The sequence below is a fragment of the Rhynchophorus ferrugineus genome, unplaced genomic scaffold (assembly GCF_030347505.1).
Source record: "Rhynchophorus ferrugineus isolate W39M unplaced genomic scaffold, kcgeb_rfMv2 rfM11, whole genome shotgun sequence".
In the NCBI taxonomy this organism is placed as follows: domain Eukaryota; kingdom Metazoa; phylum Arthropoda; class Insecta; order Coleoptera; family Curculionidae; genus Rhynchophorus; species Rhynchophorus ferrugineus.
The window spans coordinates 31222204-31247665 of NW_027472590.1; the positions used below are offsets into that span (position 1 = coordinate 31222204).

The window sequence follows — 25462 nt, forward strand, 5'->3', positions numbered from 1 at the left end:
CTAACTAGAAAATCTGATTATATGTTATGTGATTACATAGTTTACTTAAATATGGCTCTTTTACTATAGATAGTGTTGCTGATTGTTTCTATTAATAATACTGCACTATTTAACCAGCTCCATACATTCGGCCCACTGAAATACGTTACGACCATTCGTACAGTATTTGAGGTGGTAAAATATGTATTTTTTATTGTTTATATAATGTAAATTGCCTAACAGGAATTTAGATGTGTACCACTACTCCAGGAATACATCTCTAAGATGGGCTCTAGATAGGTTTATCGGTTTCAATCGAGTCAATTAATACGTTAGGTGCCAATAACGCGCCAGCGTGTAATGTGACACTTTCATTGGACGCCGATTTTCTAAGCTTTCTCAGCCTTGTATTTAACTGGGAATTAGTATTGTGGCCGTACAGTTATATCGGAATGATCTGATAACTATAGACGAGTCATTTACGTGCTTCGTTTCAATTTTTCCTTTTTGATTCATGTGCATTATATAATTGCATATAGTGGGAAAATATTGATATGTCAGTGCCCCTTGTAAGAGTGGAAAAATAGATAGTCAGTCAATCGTATTCCAATTTACGACTTCCGTTCGTTAGAAAAGGTTACTAAAGGCTCTGTCCAAATATACTTCCAGAGCGGTTATCAGCGAAGATGTTTTGAAAATACGAGAGAAAAAGGGAGCAGGAAAGTTGAAGAGAAAGCAACATAAAAATTGTCCTGGATATCTTGGTTACTATGTGAGTGACTTCTTGTGAGTTTTAGTGAAAATTTGTATTAGCTTATGGTCGTTCATTTATTTCTACTGACTCAATATACTTGAATAGATATTTCGTTTGTTTGTAATAACATTTACTTAGTTATTTTTTCTGCTGAACATTTCTATTCTTAACATCTTATTTTATAGCAGAGTTATTCCATTATATATATATATATATATATATATATATATATATATAACTTTGTTATGGTATATTAAATTATATCTTTTAATCAACAACGTATTTCCTATTCTGTGCATTTTCATTCCAAGAGCTCACGCTTTATGCGCCCATCGGAAATAAAATTTGACCTGAGTTCCGATTAGGCTGTAGCGCGAGACACAAAAAAACCTTGTCAAGAAATATTAAAATTTGGACACACGTCAAAAAAACGTTATTAGGAATATTTTATTGTTGTTATCATAAAAAACGTAGTTGGCTTCTAGGGTAAGTATTTGATCACAGATCGGCAGCGAACGTGTTAAACTATAGTCGTTACAGCAGTAAATAAAGTTATTTCTGTACCCAATATTTACTATCTAACAGGTCAATTGAAAAATCGACGGCCTACCATAGTACAAGACATTTTTTTAAGCAAAATTAATATTTTTTATTCAACATAATTCCCTTCAAGGGTGATACACTGATTATAGCGACCCTCCAACTTTTCGATACCAGTGGCTGTTTTTGGTCAAACGTGAGCTCGCGCTGCACCCACTTTGCACAGAGCTTTATCATACCCAAATATTCGTGAATGATATGATGTACACTTTCAGTTGATATCTTTAGAGTGGCTGCTATTTCATTTAATTTCAATTTACGGTCATTCAAAATTATTTTGTGGATTTTTTAAAATTTTTCGTCGGTAACAACCTCTTATGGGCGTCCACTGCGTTCGCCGTCTTCGGTGCTCAATTTACCACGTCTAAACTTAGCATACAAATCCTTGATGGTTGATTTTCCTGAGACAGTATCCAGAAACTCAGCATCAAGCCAAGTTTTTGCTTCAACGGTATTTGTTCCCTTCAAAAAACGATATTTTATCAACGCGCGAAATTCCTTTTTATCAATTTTTTTCACAATAACAAAAGTTGCTTCACTGAAAATATTATAATTCACAAACTAATGATCCGACAGCTGCTAAAATGTTAAGGCTAACTAAAAACATATTCACACATTAACATATCCCCATAAATAGAGACATAGATGAGATAAAATTGTGGATTTGCTTTAAAAACAATTTGCAGCTGCTTTCATTGACGTTTTCTGAATAAGCGAAGATCATTCTAAGGTTATTGAAGAACCTAGCAATTCAATGTACAGTTCGTATTACTACCAACTCAGAGGCATCAAATTAAATTATGTTATCTTCTTATTTTTGGTGGTCATATCATTAACCTGATAATTACTACATTAAATGTAGACCAAAGACAAGAGTATTTAATTATAATATCAGCGTGATACATATCGCGTTAATTAACTGTCGTGATCCATTGTAGCAGAATAGGTATCGAAGCGGGTTATTATGTAATTAATAATTTAATTTTGAGACAAAATAGATGGAGCCTGACAAATAAGTCGTCTAATAAGATAAGCGAAGGGTCGTACGAATTAATTTCTACTGATATCGATTACAATATCATAAGATATCAGGTTAAAAGTTCATGGATTTTCACCAAAATGGTAGCAAGAAATTTAAAATTATATTGAGTGCTTTGTTTAAACTAAGAATTACTAATTTTGTTAGTGATTCTTCTATTTTAAATCAAATTAATCGTGAAAGATTGGTAGAAAATATGTTAATCAAAATATCTTTCATATTTTTCTTTAACAGCAGAGTTCCTCAGTTATACATTTGCAGTTGCAGTTCTACATATGGACTAGAGACTACATAATACAGCTTAAGAACTCCAAATCTGTACATGGTAAGATTTGACTGTAATTATACTGGTGAGTGAGAAGATACTATCAACTTGACCTAAAATCAAAGAGATTGGTTTATCAGTCAATCAAAAAGCCAATTTGGAGTAATTCAAGATTTAACCTTCAAATATGAAATAACGTTACTAAATCACAGAAATATAGAAGTAATAGAGCTGTTGGATTACACGCAGGAAATCAAAACATCAAATAAAACCTAAAAATAAGATCTATTACGACAATTCAAGTGCAAGAAATTATTGGTTAGTTCTGGAGAGCCGTCTATGTCGACTCGGTAGCGGAATATTCATAGGCATAAAGTATTGCTGTGCATATGGTGGGATTAATTAGGTGCATTCTGTTACGAGCTGCTAAAATTGTTACTGCAGGTATCTACCGACGCTAATTAAACGAATTAAGCAACGTATTGTTGCAGAACAGACCAGCAATAGCAAGTAGCAAACATAAAGTCAGTTGCATACAGACGCTTGGACCCACGTTGCAAGAGTTGTAAAGGATACCAGCGTACTCGCCAGACCTAGCGCCTTCTCATTACCACTTGGTCAGGTCGGCACCGCATGATTTGGCTAGCAAAGGGTTTCGAAATGCTGGGAAAATGCAAAAATAGATTGATTATTATCCAACCAACACAATTCTTCGAAAGCGGTAATGCTATCTTGCCAAAAAGGCGGGAAAGGATGCAGAACGGAAGTTATTTTGATTAATATATATTATACCAATATATTTAATCTTTATATAATATGTTAATGGACATTATTAGATAGTTTTAATTTATACAAATTTAGGATGTTAACCATCGGCTGCTGTAGACAGGATTAAGTTGTATTGTGATTAGCGTTAGGAACTATCGACTGTTTAGTAATTGACTACTTTTTACTATTGACTGTTTTTTACTATTGTCTATTTTTGGTTCGACTGATTTGACTACTTTTTACCAGTGATTTCGTCTCTATCGCTTCGGTTTAGTCGCTATTTTCGGTACGTTTGTTGTTATTTACTATCGATTGTTTTTGTCGTGTACATTTGGTTACTATTTTGGGTTCTACTAATTTCATTCGACTAATTTTTTTAACGTTCTGGCTCTGTCGACCTTGACAAAAATGTACCGAATTTATGCTTACATAGATAAGTAAAGCATTTACTTTATTTAAAAAAATTCTAGTAGTTATTGTGCGATCATTTTTATTATGTCATGCTAATGTCAATGTCAATTTTCTATGATTAGGTATATGTTTAATTTTTATTTAGTATTTATGGTTATTGTACATCTTTAGTTTTTAGATTGTGTTTAACTTCTATTGTATTGTCTACATTTATTATAGTATATTATATGAAATTAGCAATCAACATATTAAAATAAGATAAGACATTTATGGTGGTATTATTCTATTCCATTGAAAAATTCCATTCCTTTGTAGAGATCCGCAGAACATTCACATATAAAGGTAATTCTATTTTGTTTAAAATGAAATTATTAATTTCATTTTAATAGTGTTCAGTAATTATATATTTCCTTTACTTTTCTAAAATTAGTACGTGAAGGAATATGTACATCTCCGTCTCGCTTATACTACCATTGGAAAATATAAGCTCATATAAAGTGAACTGGTCCAAGCAATTATCTCCGTCCTTTCCTCTCTCACAATTTTTATAGGAGAGGGTTCGTGCATCGTCTGATATCACGAATTGAAAAAAAACAGTCGAACCGTGCATTTAACTGAAAATAGTAATTGCTATTTTCAGTCGCTAGTTTTTCGACTTTACACTGTTTCGGTTGCTTTGCGACTATCGACTGTTTCGACTGTTTTCAGTGAATTGTTCCCAACGCTAGTTGTGATCAATATATAAATAATATATGTTTCTATTATACAAAATTTAAATGGAAAAAATTAAACTTTTACCAGTAGTCACAGATCGTAATTTTCTTTTCTAAAATAAGTCTCCAGTTAATTTTTGACGACAGGAAATTCTAATAGGTATATGAGACGCTCCATAGTATGCCCAAAAACTCTATATGCAACCATATATTAACAGATTATGGTATCAAAATGTACGACCCAACTAACCAGGATATAAATCCGCTTCACCGCTGAAGAGCTCTCACCTCAGTATGTTTTATTCAGACCACTCGCACAAACGCCATAATCATCAAACGCCCTCGTTTGCGATATATCACCATAAACCGGTCTCCATAGAAATGCGATTGTTGACGAATATAAATCCGTTTTTTGCACCATCCGTTATTTAGAAAATGATTTTGGATTTGGTGCATGCCCATAACTACGAGACCCTATATATTGCATAAAATAAACCATATTTTCTGTTTCGAGTCTAGCGAGTAAATACAACACAAAAATCTAGAATATTTAGATTTTGTACTGAATTAATAGTTCTATAAAAATATATATAAAGGTGAAAGAACAAAGGAAAGTTCTGTTCGGAAAGGTTAAATTTTTAAGTTATAAAATCTAAACCGCATCAATTTTATTTATAGTGGAAATGTTAGATGGTAAATTTGTAACAAATCGATTTCAACAACACCGTATAGGAATCAACATATACCAAAATTTTACCACGAAATAATTGCAGATTTCAAAATGATAACAAGGAGCAATGAGGAAAATTCGAGCGAAATCCGAGGCCAAACAGTATAATTTTTTTTAAATTAATGTACTAGAACATGAACAATCTGCCCGTGGGCAATAAATATTATTATATGATTTCAGTTATATAATATATAACTAAGTGATCTGCTGTACAACGTATAATCTAAATCTTATTCTAGATACCATTCTAACTTGTTTTAAAGTCCATCCTAACTTATTCTAGCTTATTCTAGAGATTATTAAATCTCACTCTATGTATCTATTAATCAGTTCGTATGGTAGTTTGCGTTTGAGCCTACGCACTTCATTGTCATCACACACATTTAACTGTTTGGCGAGTGCATTGGGATTTACTAGTAGTCTTTCAGAGTTCTTCGCATTAACACTCCGAATCATACTCGTTATGGGTTCTAAGGGGATATCGCGCTGCATCAGTTTGTTGGACACGTAATGTGAGCCATCAACGTTGACTCCCAACACTTTATTCTGGAACCTCTGGAGGATATCTATGTTAGATTTGCTAGTAGTACCCCACAGTCTAATACCATAGGTCCAAATGGGTCTAAATATTAACTTATATAGAAAAACCTTGTTATCTAATGATAATTTAGATTTACGCCCTAACAGCCAATACATTTGGTTTAGTTTAAGCCCAAGCTGTTTACGTTTTGTCACTATATGGTTTTTCCATGTCAAACGTCGATCAAAATGCATTCCCAGATATTTAGCGTTGTCTGCTTGCGGAAGTTCATGATTATTCAATTTTACTGAGGGACATGTTCTTCTACAAGTGGTAAATGTCACGGGTAAATTTTGTCGCATTTACATTAATACGCCACGTTTTCAACCACAATTCGTTTTTGTTAAGATGAAGGTGGAGGCTTTTTGTAGCTGATATTCGATCATCGTGTGATGAACTTCAAAAATATTAACATAATTTTGTATATAACATATCACTACATAGTATAAAACAAAGTCGCCTTTTCTGTCCCTATATCCCTATGTGCGCTTAAATCTTTAAAACTACGCAACGGATTTTGATGCGGTTTTTTTCAATAGATAGAGTGATTCAAGAGGAAGGTTTATATGTATAATACATGCATAATATACTAAGGCAAAATTGCTAATTTTAGAGGTTTCTAACGTGATGTCGTAAATTAATCTATTTTTTTTAAGCTTATTTAGCAATTAGCAAAAACGCTGCCTAACCCTACGAGTTAGATCAAATTAATGTACTACAGTATTGTACACCATAAAAAGGTCTACAAAAAAGTCCGCGATGGTATATGTTTATCTTTTAGGGATAACCCACATTAACCATTTTTATTGTTTACTTTTTACGTGAGAAAATGGCTTATTTACGAAGCTATTTTAAGCAATACGGCATTAATCCTTATCGAATTAAGTACCTTAAATACAGTGTGCAATTAATATAGATCAATATGGTTCCTTACAGCATGTAAATTAAACAAATATTTTCGGAGATATTACAAATTTAAAATTTGCGTTTAAAAATGTGTAATGTAATAAAAATTGTATGAATTTAGATATTCCAAAGATAGCAGGAAATCTTCATAGTAAGTATAGGGGAAGAGGAATTGTTTTACTCCAAATTTAATGCGTGCAGGCCAAGGGCAGTAATGAATGAACCAAAAATACTGGATCGATTTTAATCATGTTTTCATTGAGTGACATAGGCATATATATTTTATGCCCGTGCAAAGTCGGAGCGGGCCGCTATGTTTTTATATACAACGTTCATATTTTTTCTGTAGTGTATTTAATTTAATATCAGCATTGCACCCGTGCGAAGCCGGGGCGGGTCGCTAGTATATAACATAATAATATATACGCAAAATTAAATTATGAACAAAACTTTTAGTTATGCTAAAAATCTAAGTTTCATCACATTTTACTTTTTCGTCAGTTCCTTATTTATTTTTTGAAGTCGATTCAATTTCTTTGTTACAAATATTTTATTTCAACCTACAATAAATCAAATCAATTATTTATCAAATTTATTGCTATACATACATACATATATATATATATATATATATATATATATATATATATATATATATATATATGTATATATATATATATATTGGTTTGGTTTGATATATATATATATATATATATATATATATATATATATATATATATATATATATATTCTAAAATAAATGAAGCTCATTGTACGCATGTGCCAAATTCGAGATCGTTTTCCTATATAACGTATCCCGCTTTCTGCATCATAATACGAAGCGATTGGTGTATCCATTCCGAACTTCCACGAACAACAACGATATTTTATTTTCGGTAAGAATATAATAAATCTCCTACACTTTTCGATTTACGACCTACATAAAGTTAATATATTCTCGTAAAAATACCATAATGCTGTTTATTTCTTTGATATATTATTTTGTAAATGTACTTTTATATAAAGGCCATAAAATCGCGGTTAAATTAATTTTAAAGTTTATTAATAACCTTTTTTTTAAGTTTACGTTCAATAGAAAATAAATTATAATCTTTTTAATCTCACGTCATCAAAGCTTATGACGTCACAAGGTCGCGATGTTGCCGTATAAAATTTGACTTTTAATTTATTTTAATTATTATGTAACGATATTCTAAACTAAATTAAACAACGAAAAAATAATAATTTTATCAAATACAATTAATTTTAACATTATAGTTAAATATCTTCTTATCATATCTATCTTATAAGGTTTATATTATCGAAGGATTTAAAATACAATTAATTAAAAAGTCACAATAGTTTGTAGTGTAGCTGCGCTTTGTTATTTTTACATTATTAACTCTTTTGCACACCACCTATGAAATAGGGTTCTAGGTGCACATTTTATGTAGTAGTATCCTTTAGTGATATAATTCAACTAATTAACAGTTGTATACCCAAGTAGTGTATTTTATTTTCATTGGAGAGCATGTTTTCTTTTCTACCTTAGTTTTTGTTTTCTTCGTTTTCACGTTTCCTTGTCAAATTATTCAGATATGAGTATATTTCCACCTATTTTTTTTTTATTACAACCTGTGTATAATTCTATTTCAAAACATTGATTTCCTCCTTATGTTTTGCGATATCATCTGTAAAATAGTATTTATTCTTCCACGTATCCAAGTACACAATTCATACAGTCTAATATTACTAATTTTTAATTATTAATGTATCAAAATGTATCAACTTGTACATGATGTACCATTTCTTCTTCTGTGTGTTTGATAGAGTTCACCCAATCAGAAGATCTCTTTCTCTGACCATATTCTTCTGTCATCTGCTCAACTATGTTTCACGGTTGTTTCTAGAAAAAAGCAAGTTACATAAGAGTCACACATTTCATTATATTTGTCGAGTGAGAATTTGAAATAGCTCCCCTTGAATGACCTCTATGTTTATAAACTACTGATTTATTTTAGAGGCCATTTATCAGTTAGGGCAGTATTATTTGGAAAAGTATAAACTACATTTAAACCTCAATATTTTACCGTAAAATAGCTAAACATTTTAAATATCTGAAAGGTACTACGTAAGATTTCAGACCAAAGCATAAGACCTAAAATAATAAATCTGCCAGCTGATCTTATTTTTATACCTTAGAGGACTCTAGTGGCCAAGACCCAAAGCTCAACATGGTTACGATTAATTTGCATTCATGCCAGAAACCTATATATATATATATATATATATATATATTTATATATATATATATATATATATATATATATATATATATATATATATATATGTATACACATATATATTATGGCTGTCAGATGGCATCTGATCCAATGCTATTTTGAACATGTTTACTAAATTGTTGTTCTGATGAAGAGACATTTGTCATTCTTGGACAATGATTCTCTTCACTGTGGGATTATGAGCACAACACTTATCAACTTCCGCATCTGCATTGCCCATAAAATAAATTTGTAAAAATTGATTATGAATGATAAATTTGTCCTTATATCTTTAATTTTTAAAGATTTGTCTAATAATTATTTCTGATATATATTTTAATACAAACTTGAATATTATAAAAAAATATTTATAATATCAATTGTTGTACATCAATATATATAACAAAGTTTAAACGATAAAAAATTATAGGCAACAAACTCTCATTATATCAAGTTATGTTAAAAATAAAATAACAATTTCAAATACTAAAATATTCTTCCAAAACCGTTAAAATGTTATCAATAAAGGCATGAAACCACCAAGATGAATTCATTCAGAACGTGTTTGCATACAATTTCATGGCCATATATTTATTGGAAATGAACCTATTAGAATTCCATGATGTTTCTGCGAGGGGTTTGAATAAAACATGACGAAGGGATCGAAATAAGACATTTTAGTGGGATAGTTGGTTAACATCTCGGTTAATCTTGAAACAAATTGCGATGCTATTCCCAACCATTAGAAGATATTGTTATACAATGCCATTAATATACAGGTATGAAAGTTTATTTAAAGTTTGTTCATAATATTTTTGAAATTGTTATTATGTTGTTATAAATAAGTAATAGTACCCCAAATAATTTTTAAAAATTTTTGCTTATTAATATTACTACATACACTTTTGTTACTTTTGTTTGTGAGAAGAGTTGTGAAACTATATAAGTTAAATTTTTAATCGAAGGGTATCAGTATATTAGCCTGCAGATACGAAAATATCACTACTAAACCCATGTTGTTATGACTGAAATATTTATGTTATATATTGCTTCTTCTATCTATATCTTCGTATAAATATATATATATATATATATATATATATATATATATATATATATATATATATATATAAATCCTCCAAAATATATATAGATATATATAGATTTCTCCATCAATTATGGACCGATATTCAAATTTCTTTTTTTAATCGGATCCCATTGGAACCAAGTGAAAATCTGAAAGGGGGAATGAGGGAAGTCGAAGGAAAATGCCAAATTTCAATGGCTCGTACAAAGTGTTCATATATTTTTTTATCTAAAATAATCAGATATTTACGTATAATGTTATCGCTGAGCTTATGTGACGAAAAATCGAAAGTTAGTTCAGTGTAAACGACATTGTTTGCTTTCTAAGTAATAATCATATCAAATGAGAACTCAGCGTTCAGCTAACACACGGAGTTTGTGGGTCCGATTCCTCGCAGGGCAGTTTTTTGTTGTTCTAGTTTGGTTAGAAGATCTGTCAGATCTCTTAGGCTAGGTAACGGATGGCGGGGACTGAAGCGTTCCTTATTTCCAATTGTTGTTTTTTATTGGCCTACGCATATTTAATAAAATAACTGCGTAATTTATTGAGTAAATATATAACGCTGATAAAATATTTTTAACAAATATAATAACTCATAATAAAGAAAATAAAATGAGACGTGTCTTGATACACAGTAACCATCTGTCTTAGAGTGCCAAGCTAGACTAATTAATAGAATATATCACTCGCATTCATTAGTAGATTTTTTGCTGACATATTATGTTATTCGACTGTTTAAATTTCCATAAATTTGTAATATACGAGACGTAACTCTACGAAAAGATTGATTTAAGTGTATCCAGTTAGGATAGAATGATTAATCTTTGGAGAAAACGTATTAATAATTTCATTTTTATCGCTATAACAATCATAATGGCGTTGCTTAACATATTTTCAGATTTAGTTTTATTTATACTTGTTTGTTTTTCGTTCCACAACAAATATATTGAAGAATATAAAACCGAATTCCTTTTAGTATTATATATTTAAATATATCTTAATTTATAATAGGTTTTCCCAAAAGGCAATGTCACTTCCTGGAATCAAAAGCATTCCTGATAGTGCTGATTCTGACTTTTTTCCAGCTTTTGGATTTCCTGATGTTATTTCCCATAATTGTGGTAAATTAAAACACTTCCTGCATGATTTTGTATAGATATTTATGTAGACCCAAGTAGTTGGGCAGTTCCGATATTATTCAGAAGTTTCTTAGGAATTAGACCATCGAATCTTATTATTATTGGGAGAATGCTCCTATTGCTTCTTCAAGCTCTGACCACTTCGTGCCACTGGGAGAAGGTTGTTGGTTTTTAGGATCATTTTTGTAAATTTCATATGTTCGTAGAACTTGTCTTATCCTTAGATATTTCTATATAATACAGCCATTCATAGCTTCAATGATCCGGTTAAATCCGTTATATACAACGTGGGGCAAAAGTCCCACTACTATTTTTATTGCCTATAAATTTGATCAGAGAAAAGATAAGTATGCTTGGTTTTCATAAAAAGCTTATTTGGTCTTTGCTTTTTTTTCGTTATGATTGAAAAATTCAGTTAAATGATGACCACGATTCGCTATGAAACTTTCAGTCCTTCTTTAAGACATTTTCCTAATATCCTGCAATATTTGAGGTTGAATTTCTTCAATTTCCCGACGAATATTGTCTTTAAGATATTGAATCATTTGAGGCTTATTCACATAAACTTTAGGTTTTAAAAAACTCCATAAGAAAAGGTCTGGTGTTGTTAAATCCAGAGATCTGTCTGACCTTGTTAAATCGTCACTTCACTAAATTAGTTTTCGTGGAAAAACGTCATTTAATAATTGAATTGTTGAACGAGCTGTGTGTGCCATGCCCCATCTTGCTGAAACCACATGTCTTCTCCTCCTTGCTCGTCCATTTCAGGCACAAGAAAATTGCGAATCATGACTTGGTACCGTTCAGCAGTAAAAATAACTGTAACACCTTGCTCATTTTCAAAAAAATAGGGACCAATGATGTTTCCAGCATACAGATGCATTGATGTTTCATGAATTAATTGAGGATTCTTTGTTCCCCAAAACCGATTATTCTGTCTAATAACGTGGCCACAGGGAAGCAGGCTTCATCGCTCATTATCAATTTAGACGAAAAGTTTTCAATTTCACCAGACAGTCTTAGGATTGGATTACTGTACTCAACTCGTTGATCGGGATCTCTCGGTCAATTTTTGGACTAATTGAATTTTTTACGGGAACATTTTCAAATTACTTTTAAAAATTCGCCTTAAACTGCGTGCAGAAATGTGTAACTGGGAACCACGTCTCCGAATTGATGTTTCTAGAGACTCTGCAACACTATCGCGCACCAGAGCCACATTTTCGGAGATACGATACGTCCGTTGTCTTTCAGAACGAGGCCTGTCTGGTGTCATACCGTACTGATGAAAATTCGTATGTAAACGATAAATTGTGGTTTTGTAAGGCACTGGACGATTACGATATTTTTGACGCAATTTCCGCTGAGTGGTAATAATGCAATGATTGTTTTCAATAAATATTGGCAGCATTTCTGTTCGTTCTTGTGGCGTGTAATTATTAATAATAAAAGTTGGACGTCTACATAACACAATGGTTAAAGCGAAATTGAGTTAAACCTTACTTAACCAAGATGGCGCGCACTCAAAATGGTAGCGGGATTTTTGCACCACCTATTCCTTCCAAAATTCACGCATGACGAACAAATTATAATGTTACAGTTGTCGCCGAAATATTGGTTACCTATACTAGTACAAAATGATGGTTCTAGTAGTTGGTAAAATTAATTTATTTACCAATTCTCAAAATTGATATAGTAATTATTTTAAAACAAGATACAAATTATCTGTGAGCTTTATTTTAATGTGAGTTATAATTTTTACTGGATTAAAGAACAATTACAAAGAGTATTAAGGTATTCCATCGCTTCATTATTATCAATAATTTCAGATGGAGATGATAACTTCTTGGATCAATAGTTGCAGCTCAAATAAAATAATGACTTCTGAATGCAAATCTTTTAAAAGAGCATTAACCGATATTCAATACACGAGAAATTTTGATGTAAAATTTGTGTCATCAATTTAACAACTGCCTTGAGAAGCTCATTTAATTAAAGAAAATTAAGTGTAATTATTTAAATAAATATATTTGCTTAAGGCTAGTTAACCAAGATAGTTTGATTTGGATCTAGCTCATGGATTCAGGAATATACGTCCTCGGCTAGTTAAGAAATCATTTGAAGCCCTGAACATAAGTTAATTTTCTTTATCTCATTGACCTTTAGGCAATTGTGAAGAGGATGAACATGACGGCTCTAAATATTTACATTCTATAATAAACTGGGATTAAATAAAAATACTGTCAGTAGGTATTTGAGCTATCTATTTTACTTTATTCAGCGATTTTGGTACATCGATAATATCGCACCCTCTGCATGCTGGGCAAAGCAAAACTTTGGGCCAGAGTCCCCTACTGAGTTACATCTCTGTTATTCTATGACTATACTCCTTAAACAAAACATCAAAATTACGTCATCAACACTGACGAAAGTTTTGCCAATTTCGGTTTATGAAAACGTAAAATCTCTTTTAAGCTCGGAGCATTTTTCTTTCTCATTTTACTAACTACTGATACTCTAGTTAAGAAAGGATTGAATGAAGTTTGATTCGTCCGAACGTGTAACCAAATCGGTCCATAAAATTCGAGTACTGGTCGACAGCGTTGTCACATGTCAATGTAAATATGATACAGCAACTCTACCTACAAACTATTGTGGCTGTTTAATTAACTGTAGCTTAAGTCCTTCGATAAGTATGCATTAGATGTACTATAATGTTAAAATGAAATATATTTTATAACGTTGTTTTTCTCTAATTATTTAATACTAGCGACCCGCCCCGGCTTCGCACGGGTGCAATGCTGATACTAAATTAAATACACTACAGAAAAAATATGAACGTTGTATATAAAAACATAGCGGCCCGCTCCGACTTTGCACGGGCATAAAATATATATGCCTATGTCACTCAATGAAAACATGATTAAAATCGATCCAGTATTTTTGGTTCATTCATTACTGCCCTTGGCCTGCACGCATTAAATTTGGAGTAAAACAATTCCTCTTCCCCTATACTTACTATGAAGATTTCCTGCTATCTTTGGAATATCTAAATTCATACAATTTTTATTACATTACACATTTTTAAACGCAAATTTTAAATTTGTAATATTTCCGAAAATATTTCTTTAATTTATATGCTGTAAGGAACCATATTGATCTATATTAATTGCACACTGTATTTAAGGTACTTAATTCGATAAGGATTAATGCCATATTGCTTAAAATAGCTTCGTAAATAAGTCATTATCTCACGTAAAAAGTAAACAATAAAAATGGTTAATGTGGGTTATCCCTAAAAGATAAACATATACCATCGCGGACTTTTTTGTAGACCTTTTTATGGTGTACAATACTGTAGTACATTAATTTGATCTAACTCGTAGGGTTAGGCAGCGTTTTTGCTAATTGCTAAATAAGCCTAAAAAAATAGGTTAATTTACGACATCACGTTAGAAACCTTTAAAATTAGCAATGTTGCCTTAGTATATTATGCATGTATTATATATATAAACCTTCCTCTTGAATCACTCTATCTATTGAAAAAAACCGCATCAAAATCCGTTGGGTAGTTTTAAAGATTTAAGCGCACATAGGGATATAGGGACAGAAAAGGCGACTTTGTTTTATACTATGTAGTGATAAATTAGTATTTTTTTCTCAGCATCAAAATAAACGATAACTTAAATTTGGTGCGGCAACGTTGCATTATATATTTTGATGACGTCTTGTTGGAAGAAATATGCGTTTATACCATGTAAATACATATAAAAGGACGAATTGTCGAGAATTATGTTCCTAACGATTTTTGTTTCATCTTTCAGATGTACCCGCAAACGCAATTCTCGAGCTCTTCGGCAAAACCTTCTTCGAGTTCTGTCAGGACTCCGGTTACGACAAGATCCTGCAAGTTCTCGGAGCGACTCCCCGCGATTTTCTGCAGGTAAGCATTCATCGCCATCTAGCGTCGCACTGGGTGAAGCTAACTTTCAGAATCTCGACGCGTTGCACGATCACCTCGGCACGCTGTACCCAGGAATGAAGGCTCCCTCCTTCCGGTGCACTGAACGCCACGAAGATGGCGCCCTCATCCTGCATTACTACTCGGACAGGCCCGGACTGGAACATATAGTGATCGGTATCGTTAAGGTATTTGATTTTATAGCATGAATATGTTTTGAAAATATTTGTTGTATTTAAATAACTATTAGATTTACCAAAACCCCGTTTTCGTTTTATATTTTCAAACTTTTCGTTGATTGATGGCCATGAAGCTAACTTTTTCGTTTTTGGAATCGATGATATTGTTTTATCTTATGCTTTTCGGGCGAAAATTGCCGTATGAACCTTTGACTTGCTTGTTTATTCTTAAAGATTATGAATTAATTTAGATGGACTTATAGTTCCTTAGTGTTTAACAAAATATATACCTATCCAATAAATATTAAAACAAATTTTATATAATATCGCTGCCATGAAATTTTATTTAATATGTTAGTTTAAAAGGAATGTTGATGAAAGCCATCAAGTACTTCTTTTGTTATATTTTTACTAGTGTGAGCTTATTGGAACCGACTGTTCGTTAACCAATCTGTTTAAAATTAACATATTCCATAGTCAAAACTATACAAAATTCTAGACTTGGCATTTTAGAAATAATAATTTCTATGTATTTAGTCATTTTTATATAACAGGTCAATTGAAAAGTCCCTGGCTTGACACATGGATGGCGCTACTATAATTAAATCCATATATATTTTACTTAGCCCTAACCCTCAAAAGAAACCTGTATAAATTTGATAGCTGTCGGAACATTAGTTTATGAATTATAACATTTTGAGTGAAGCGTCTTTTGTTATAGTGAAAAAAAAATGGATAAAAGAGAATTTCGGCTGTTGATAAGATATTACTTTTTGAAGGGAAGAAATACAGTTGAAGCAAAAAAAAACAGGAAATTCAACCATCAAGGATTGGTATGCTAAGTTCAGATGTGGTTAAAAGAGATTGTTAGCGGCGAAAACATTTTAAAAATCCACAAAATGACCAACAACGACGACGAGTTGATGATTCGGAGCAGAGTTTGAAAATGATCAAGCGTAATCAACCCGAGTTTTTATATATGTAACAATGGATGAAACATGCCTCCATCATTTTACTTCGAAGTTCAATCGACAGTCGTCCGAGTGGACTGCATACGATGAATCCGCTCCAAAGCATGGGAAAAGGCAGTCAACTAACAAGGTTATGGTGCCTGTATTTTGGAATGCGCATGAGGTAATTTGTATTGACTACCTTGAAAAAGGAAGGACCATCAACAGTGACTATTACATAGCGTTATTGGGCCATATGAAAGACAAAATCGCCGAAAAACGGCCGCATTTGAAGACAAAGAAAGTGCTGATTTACCAAGACAATGCACCATGTCACAAGTCAGTGAAAACGATAGCAAAAATCCATGAATTTGGCTTCTAATTGCTTCCTTATCCACCGTATTCTCCAGGTCTGGCCGCCAGGGACTATTTCCTATTCTGAGATCTCAAAAGAATGCTTGCTAGGAAGAAATTTTCGTCGAATGAAGAGGTGATCGCCGAAACTGGGGCTTTTATTGAAGCAAAGGTCTAATTGTACTACAAAAGTGGTATCAAAAAGTTGGAGGGTCGCTATAATCAGTGTATTACCCTTAAAGGGAATTATGTTGAATAGAAGAAACTAATTCATCCAAAAATATGTGTTTTACTGTGGTAGGCCGGGGACTTTTCAATTGACTTTTTAAAATTTCTGGTCAGCGGAAGATTGGATTAGTTACAACTTTTTCACATGGATGGTGTTCAATCTTGCACAATTTTTTGACTGCCTCGCCTGTTGTGGTGTTTTGCTAATAGTCAGAATAGGTGGTTTTCATTTTATATTAGATTATGTTCCTTGTTACTACAAATGGCCTACATTTACATCAAACATTTAGAAATTTGTAGTGATATTATTTTGTTATACTCCAATTGTCAGTTATACAGAATAACTCAGAGATTAAAACATTTTCGAAAACAACTAATTGCAAGCGCCATATTGGTCTAAAACCCAGCTCGCAGCAACACTCAAGTGGCCTTCAGGACGCATGGAAGCTAATTCACTAATTGTTCCCAGCTATAGAGCTCTGCTATAGAGCCAGCTGCATTGATCCGAACGATTACTAATGCGAAATGCAAGTATAGACATGATGGGAAAGATGCAAATGGAGAAGAAATATCATGACGTGCTACAAGGGTTCTACTGCATCCAACAACGTTTTCGCATTAGTACTCGTTCGTACCATTGCAACATGGCTGGCATACCTGGCAATAGATTAATTATTGAATCGCTATCAAACGAACATCGCACTTTCGACACGGTATCACCATGTTTGCACAAAGTTGTAGAAAAGTATAGAAATTATTTCGGTCAATATATATTTTACCAATTGTTCTCATTAAATCCCTATGTAAAATGAATAAAAAATTATCAGAATACATGCCAGCACTTTTTAATGTCTTGAATATATTAATCAAATATCGAAAAATTATATATTACAACTATCATGTCTATATCTAACCTCGATTATCATGTCTATGATATCATATTTACTACAAGTCCCCATGATCAAAAAATTTCAATTGATTCTTGAGCAGTTTCCAGAATATTAAGTGTTTAAAGAAAGTGTTTTTCCAAAAAGTCCCTCAAAATTTATTTACATTTCCCAGATGTCAACTTAATTGACAATACTAATATGTAACCGTATTTATATAAATTCTCTGTTACTTATTTTACAGACTGTGGCCAGTAAGTTACACGAAACTGAAGTGGAGATCGAGATCTTGAAAACCAAAGAAGAATCCGACCATGTACAGTTCCTCATCACCGAAAAATCCGGCCCCGAGAGGCCTCTTTTACCACAACTTGAAGAAATCGAAACACTATCTTTGGGTTAGTTTTTTTTCTAATAACAAGCTTAACGGTAACACAGTTTTTATTGTATCTCGATCAGCTGCTACTCTAACATTAAAATCGTTAGTAACGACTCATAGAAAACATAATTGCTTTGGTGAATGTTTATTAACCGAATAATGAAACATATTCATTGCTTTTAATGTCAAAAATAACATATGTCGATCTGTAATAGCATTGCAAGCAACTGTTGGACCAAATATCTGGGGATTTATCGAGTTATTTAGGTCAATATTAAAATCTAATTTTGATAACAATATGATTTTAACAGTATTAATAAGTATACTTTGAAGTGATGTATCTAAAATATATAATTGAGACAGTTATATGGCATATAGAAGGTAATAAATAAATTAAATATAGTGAAGAATATAAATGGGCACGACAATATTAATTTTTGTTATTTAGAATGTACAAATAAATAACACAAAATGATTTTCCTCTATATAGGAACAAGCTGGATGATCTATAGTATTTGTTTATTGTCATATAATTTACGACGCATTCTAATAATATAATATGATATACTTTTTGTTGAAACTTTTGTCCTATTGGATAGATTGACTGAGCATCTTTCATTAGAGACCACATAATAAATATTAGGTGGCGAACGATTTTGTTAAAAGGAAGCTATAATAGTCATGAAAGCTTACTCATATAATATATAAATAGAGGTTTTTCGAGTTTTTTAATTTCGAAAGCCAGAACAGCTTAAGGCGAAGTCTAGAACTTACCAGCGTTTACACCTAGTTTGTACAAAGTATAACAACAATAATCTCGGTTTTATTTTACCAATTTTTATTTTACCTGTTTTCATACTTCTGTTTTAGATTTACACCAGTAATTCGTCTGTTCTTTTGATGCACAGTCATAGTGTTAGATGAAACCCTAATTTATAGTGAAGAAACAATGCACAAAATCCTTTAAATCCTTTTTAAAGACGCATTTGGATAGGATTTTATCCCATGCCACCAGTATTGTGCCCCACAGGTTTCTGAAACCCATAACTTCAACCAAAATATTTCAAATAATACCCAATGAGATACCTTTACCAAATATTGCTCTATCATATCCATCATCAAACGTGATAAATCATTGATTAATTTCAAACTGTTATTATTATTTTTATAAGTGTACTCATATATCGAAAATAGACAAATATTAATGCAATTCGTTATATTTAGAATCAGAAAACGAATCAATACGACTAATAAAACCCGACTTAATTAAAGTTACAGCAATTTACGGCAGGTTTAGTACAATAATCAATATTTTGTCCTTAAAATACAACGAAATATCAAACACTTTTACTTCCATTATGGAATATAGTAATATTAATTAAATAATTGATTAAATCTATATCGATATATCTTTATTTATCGTACACACACGCGTATTTTATAGTAAATCCGAACATGGGTACTACCGTAACGGTACCGCGGCACAATTACTAGGTCAGCGTTTCCATTTCTGCTATTTCTGTATCGTTTTCTTTTTAAAAAAGAATATGCTAAACCCAGTTAGAACGCAGACCGTAATTGTTACTCATTATGTTATGGAAGGTCGTGCATAACGTTGTTATCATTAAATGGTGACGATTTTTTTAATGACCCACCTGATGTTCTCTAAAAGCGTTGGAATATTCAGATAAAATCTGAATGGTTCTTAAGCTTGTCGGATATCGGGTAAATAACGTGTTTTTGTTTTAATTCATGTTTATAGCTTTTATGTTAATTAAAAAATATTATTAGTGTATTTTAATTTTCTTAAGGATTTCATAGTTTTAACAACGGCGTCTACTGGTGAAAATACTAAATATTAATTTAAATAACTAACAAAAATAATAAATGGAATGAAATTAATAATGGAAAACCGGAATAGTCTGTGAACTAACTCACCATTTGATGAAGCTCAGGTTGGGCAGTACAAAACATAGTAAAATCAACTGAATAGGATAAAGCTAGTGACTCTGAGCGTCCTGTCTTCGCAAATGAATTGTTATAAGGTTCTAGCTGATCTTGAACATATTAAAGCGTTTCCTTTGGCAAATATTGCCGAAGAAAAAAGAAGCACACAAGTTTCCATTTATGGCAACTATCAGATTCCGCAAAAAAGTACTCCCCCTTTTATTTTCTCATTGTTATTTCAATTTTACGAGAATGCATAAACGCTTCAGAACAAGAAGCTATATTAAAAAAATGTAAACTACCCTTAAGAAGTTTTCGATATTTTACCAATACCTTATAATCGATTCTGGAGGATCCACATTTCCCCGACGACACAATTTTAGTCAGTTAATAAACAAGGTAGAAACATTAGAGAAACCCCAAAAAAAGTTAAAGAAAAACAAAAATTATTATATTATAATGCATACTGAACAATACGAAGCAATAACTATAACTAACGAAGAGCTTCACGGTGACCTCCAAATCAAATGGATGCACGAAGTGATCCAATATTATGGCTTAAAACATGAAATAAGGTTGCTAAATCACAGCAACACGCATGCAATACAGCTACTGGACAGCACGCAAGAAACTAGAAGATTGAAGCGAACCAAACCACACGAAGTTATTTAGTGTATAAGTGTATTCCTAACTGTAGCATAAGTAGATTAGTTTTATCTTAGTGTGAGAAAATACATACTGATGTATTGATCCCGTACTTGCCTTACTTGCCTATTGATGCAACTACAACATAACAGTAGTAGTAAATTAATTTGTAAATTTAGATTATACTAAAAAATCTTTAAAAAATCTCACTCCAAATTCTACGTATTTGTAGATTGTTTCAACTAGGACTAGAACTTCAATAAGACGGTAGGCTTAATACAAAGGGCTCTTAATACTGTTACACGTTAACCAATATGTCCAGAAAGAAGAAAGAGAAGCATATCTAATGTAATGGTGTGTACAGGCTTGAGCATTCAGTTCGAGCTGATTCGGCGCCTTTACAGAAAACACATGCGTGCGCAGGTAATTGGGCTACGTTTTTGCGTTATTTTCATCAATGCGTCGTGGCTGGAACCGAATATTTAGATCCGTACTCACCATAAGATGTAGTTAATAAAAAAATATGCATTTTTATGTTCGTTTAGTAAACAACGATATTTTAAAATAGTGCGCTAAAGTGAATCACTTTTATCTATACAAAAAATATGACAGAATATGATTGTTTCAGAACCAAAGGTGAGCGCCAGCACATTCTGCAGGGTGTTTCCGTTTCATATCGCATTCGATAGGAATCTGCGGATCGTTCAGACCGGTTCGACCGTATCGAGAGTCATTCCCAAGGTCACCGAAGAGAACTGCTTGGTCACCGATATTTTGGACCCGGTGAGTATAACCTGTTTGATGGTTCAGACGATGGTACGGCCAAAAATTTTAACCAAACAAGCGGTCAGGTCGGTTTTTCGATTGCCGAAGGAAGATATGTCTGTTTACATCTCCATGCGTCGATATTCCTCGAGGTTTTAGACTCGTAAAAGAATCTTGTCTTGATGATTCAACGATAACGATAATTTAATTATACAATTACTTTTTTTCCGTTTTGTTTTTATAGGTATAAAATTTCAATGGAATCTGATATGACTCAGGTTTTTCAGTTTCTATAAAACTGGTGGGAAGGTTTAGAGACTTTCCGGATAATATTCTCGAGAGGATTTTTAAAAATCTGAGTTAGTTTCGCATTTAAAGGGACTTTTGTGAGGTAACTGAATTGTTTGACCGGAATGACATTCTGGAAGACAATTTTCAACAAGTCGACAAGTATTGACAGTAAATAACTCGATACCTGAAGATTTATCGTCAGATCAATATGTGGATGGATAGCTAAATCTTGCAAGGTACAAGCAAGCCGGTATAATTTGAACATCGGTGATTTATTCACAACGATAGGACTATTCTAATGTATTTACTATTTGATCAACATAATATCGAAGTACATAACATTGTTGATAACATTTCAGTTTAGGCATCATTTAATACGGAAAACATAATAACATAATATGGAAAACTATATTTAATGTAATATGATTAATGCTCAAGTGTGCATGAAGTCAGTATATATCCACAAGAATGTCATTCAGACATAAATGCCAACCCGACAGAAGAAAATGGGCTTCTTACTGAACTCACTGACCTTCAACAGGTGTCAATCAAATCCCATCATGGTTAGATTACAAGATGCCAATACTAATTATCTGGTTTCTTGTACATCAAATGGTTCGACGGACTATACTTCACCAGGTTAAGTGTGACTGATACATATCTGTTTTTACACCTGGTGATTGTGTGTGTTATGGCAAATACAAGTTTCAAACATTTTCAGCAATACTTATACAGTACTTAAGTACTTAAATAATAAAATTACAACCACACAGTGACTGTACTCAGTATTGATGAATCGATTTTGGCCAAATTTAGGTTATTTGCCTTTATCTCAGTCCATTTTCTTTGTTAGGAAACGGTAAGTGACGTCAATGTTTCGTAGCGCTTCTGATGTGCGTGTTTTGAAATTTTGTGTTTTATTTCTAGTAAACTCTTAGTAATCTTATTTCAATTTTAAAATACATTTATTTTTAACTATCTCTCTAGTACATTATTACGAGGGTGGTTCAAATATGATCGAGGCAAATACTCTGACACGCTTATGTACTATTAAAAAAATTTACAAAAATGTTCAGTTTTCTAGGTATTTCCCCTCGCTAGTAACGCCTTTTATCGATCTTTCCGGAAGTTTTTTGACGCCAGTATCGAGGAATTTCTTGGGCAACTCGGATAGCCATGTGCGCACGATCTTCGTCGCTGTTGAATCTGTGACATCCGAGGGCTTCTTTTGGTGGTCCAAACATGTGGTAGTCGCAGGGTGATAAATCTGGATTGTAGGAATGTGCCCTAATTCCGACATTTTATCGAGCGTGACACCCACGGTATGAGGGCGCGCGTTATCCTGGAGAAGAATCGCACTTCGTGCTGGAATGCCCCTCCGTTTCGAGCGATAAGAGAGTTTCACGTGTGTTTGGTACGTCGGGTACGCAGAAAATCGACGTGCAGCAAGCCCCGCCGGTCCCAGAACACCGTACAAGGAGCCTTGACGGTGGACCTGTTTGTCTTCGCTTTGACTGGCGCCCCTTCCTACTTCTTCCTCCACTCTTTAGACGACATCTTGCTTTCATCTTGCTGTAGTGAAGATTAATGAGAGAAGAAGTGTAATTTTTTGTAAATATTTTTTGTGCTCGAAGTTCAACAGTTTAGGAACCTATCGTGCCGTTATTTTGTGATATTTAAGGTTTTCGTGGATGGTAGACTGTATACTATCAATACTGATGCCGAGTTCAGCCGAAATGTTTCGAACATTCATCCTACGGTCCTCCAAAATGAGTTGTTCTACGCGGCGAATGTTGTCTGGTGTGATGCTGGTTCGCGGCTACCCTTGAATGCTTTGGCCCATTTAAACACGACAGCCCTACTCAGGCACTCACTACCGAACTGATTTCGCAAAGTTAGAAAAATTTCCATCTCTTTAACGCCTTCCCATACTAAGAAACGAATGACAATACGTTGCCCTACGGCGATCGGCACTTGTCATACACTCATGATCGTAGCACGCGCGTGAAACATGCGATCCCGACAAAAACTATGCCACACTGTTCCTAAAGCACCCGGCTATCGTATCACATACTCAAGCCACGACCTTCAAAACATACCATCTACAGCGTTTGTCTCCATCATATTCGAACCACCCTCGTATTATAAATCAATATTTTTGTGATCCTTTACTACAATCCTCTAGCCTATTGATGACAGTGACGGTAACACTTTGCACGGTAAAACAAAATTTGTAACCAACTGTATTATTACATACGCCTGCTAACTAATTTCTTGTTGTATATCTTTGTTCTGAATCATAGATCAGGCCCCATTTGGAGTTGACATTCGAAAACATCCTGTCCCACATCAACACGATTTACGTGTTGAAAACCAAATCCGGTGTGATGCAAGTCAATGCACCGCCTGAATATCGATTCTTGCGACTGAAAGGACAAATGCTGTACGTGTCAGAGACGGACTTGGTGGTATTCCTATGCTATCCGAGCGTAGTCAATTTGGATGATTTAACCAGGTATGGAGATAATACTGATGTAAAAACACTAAAATGTATTTGTTATTTATTTAAAAGGGATTGCCCGTTTCCTTATGAACTTAAATTTGATTCATATTAGGTTGTTCAGTAATCTCGTGGACCATAATTTATTTAAACTATATATTATGCATAATATTTTATTAATTTTGTCCAATTGTTTACGTAATTTGGATAAAACTATGGAGGGTCACAACTAAAGAGGCGACAATCTATTGTTTCGGTTGCTATTTTTGTTTCGACTGATTTTACTATTTCTTACCAGTGACTGTTTCAGTCGACTGTTTTCAGTCGCTATTTTCGGTCCGACTGATTTTGCTACTATTTGCTATCGACTGTTTCAGTCGTGTACTTTTAGTTACTATTTTTGGTTCTACTAGTTTCATTCGACTGATTTTTAACGTTCTAGCTCTGTCGTTTATTGTCGTTATTGTACATCTTTAGTTTTTTGATTTGGTTTAAATTCTATTGTATTGTTTATATTTATTATAGTATATTATTTAAAAATAGCAATTAACATATTAAAATATGATAAAACATTCGTGGAAAATTTTTCCACTCCATTCCTTCACACATATAAGCATTCACATATATAAGTAATTCTACTTCGTTTAAAATCAAATTATTAATTTCATGTTAATATTATTCAGTAATTTGTTTTTCTTTCTTTTTTTAATATTAGTACACGAAGGAATATGTACATCTCCATCTCGCTTATACTACCGTTGGAAAATATAAGCATATAAAATTAACTGCTCCAAGCAATCATCTCTGTCCCTTCCTCTCTCACAAATTATACAGGAATTAATTCATACATCTTCGTCTGACATCACGAAACAGTGCAAGAAAAACAGTCGAACCGTGCATTAGGTAACTAATCATTTCAGTCACCAGTTTTTTGACTGTTTTGACTGTTTTCAGTCTATAGTTTCCAACGCTAATCTTCATCAATTTTGTTTTAATGTTAAACACTTTCAAAACTTAATATGTTAAAATCTTTTGAACTATTTATATATATTTATTATACTACGTATTTTCAATAGTTTGTTCAGTTAGATGATTTCATTCCTTCAATACGTCTAGATAAAAA

The 25462-nt window shown here is 32.7% G+C and overlaps 1 protein-coding gene across 1 annotated transcript in view; it reads left to right on the top strand.

Moving 5' to 3' along the window:
* Gycbeta100B (guanylate cyclase soluble subunit beta-1-like) overlaps positions 1 to 25462 on the top strand; it is a 59229-nt gene that overhangs the window by 7862 nt on the left and 25905 nt on the right. The window contains exons 4-8 of the mRNA XM_076418374.1: positions 15078 to 15196; positions 15247 to 15402; positions 18057 to 18210; positions 21412 to 21566; positions 24143 to 24354. Of these exons, the coding sequence (XP_076274489.1) occupies positions 15078 to 15196; positions 15247 to 15402; positions 18057 to 18210; positions 21412 to 21566; positions 24143 to 24354 (796 nt within the window). The remainder of the gene's footprint in view (positions 1 to 15077; positions 15197 to 15246; positions 15403 to 18056; positions 18211 to 21411; positions 21567 to 24142; positions 24355 to 25462) is intronic.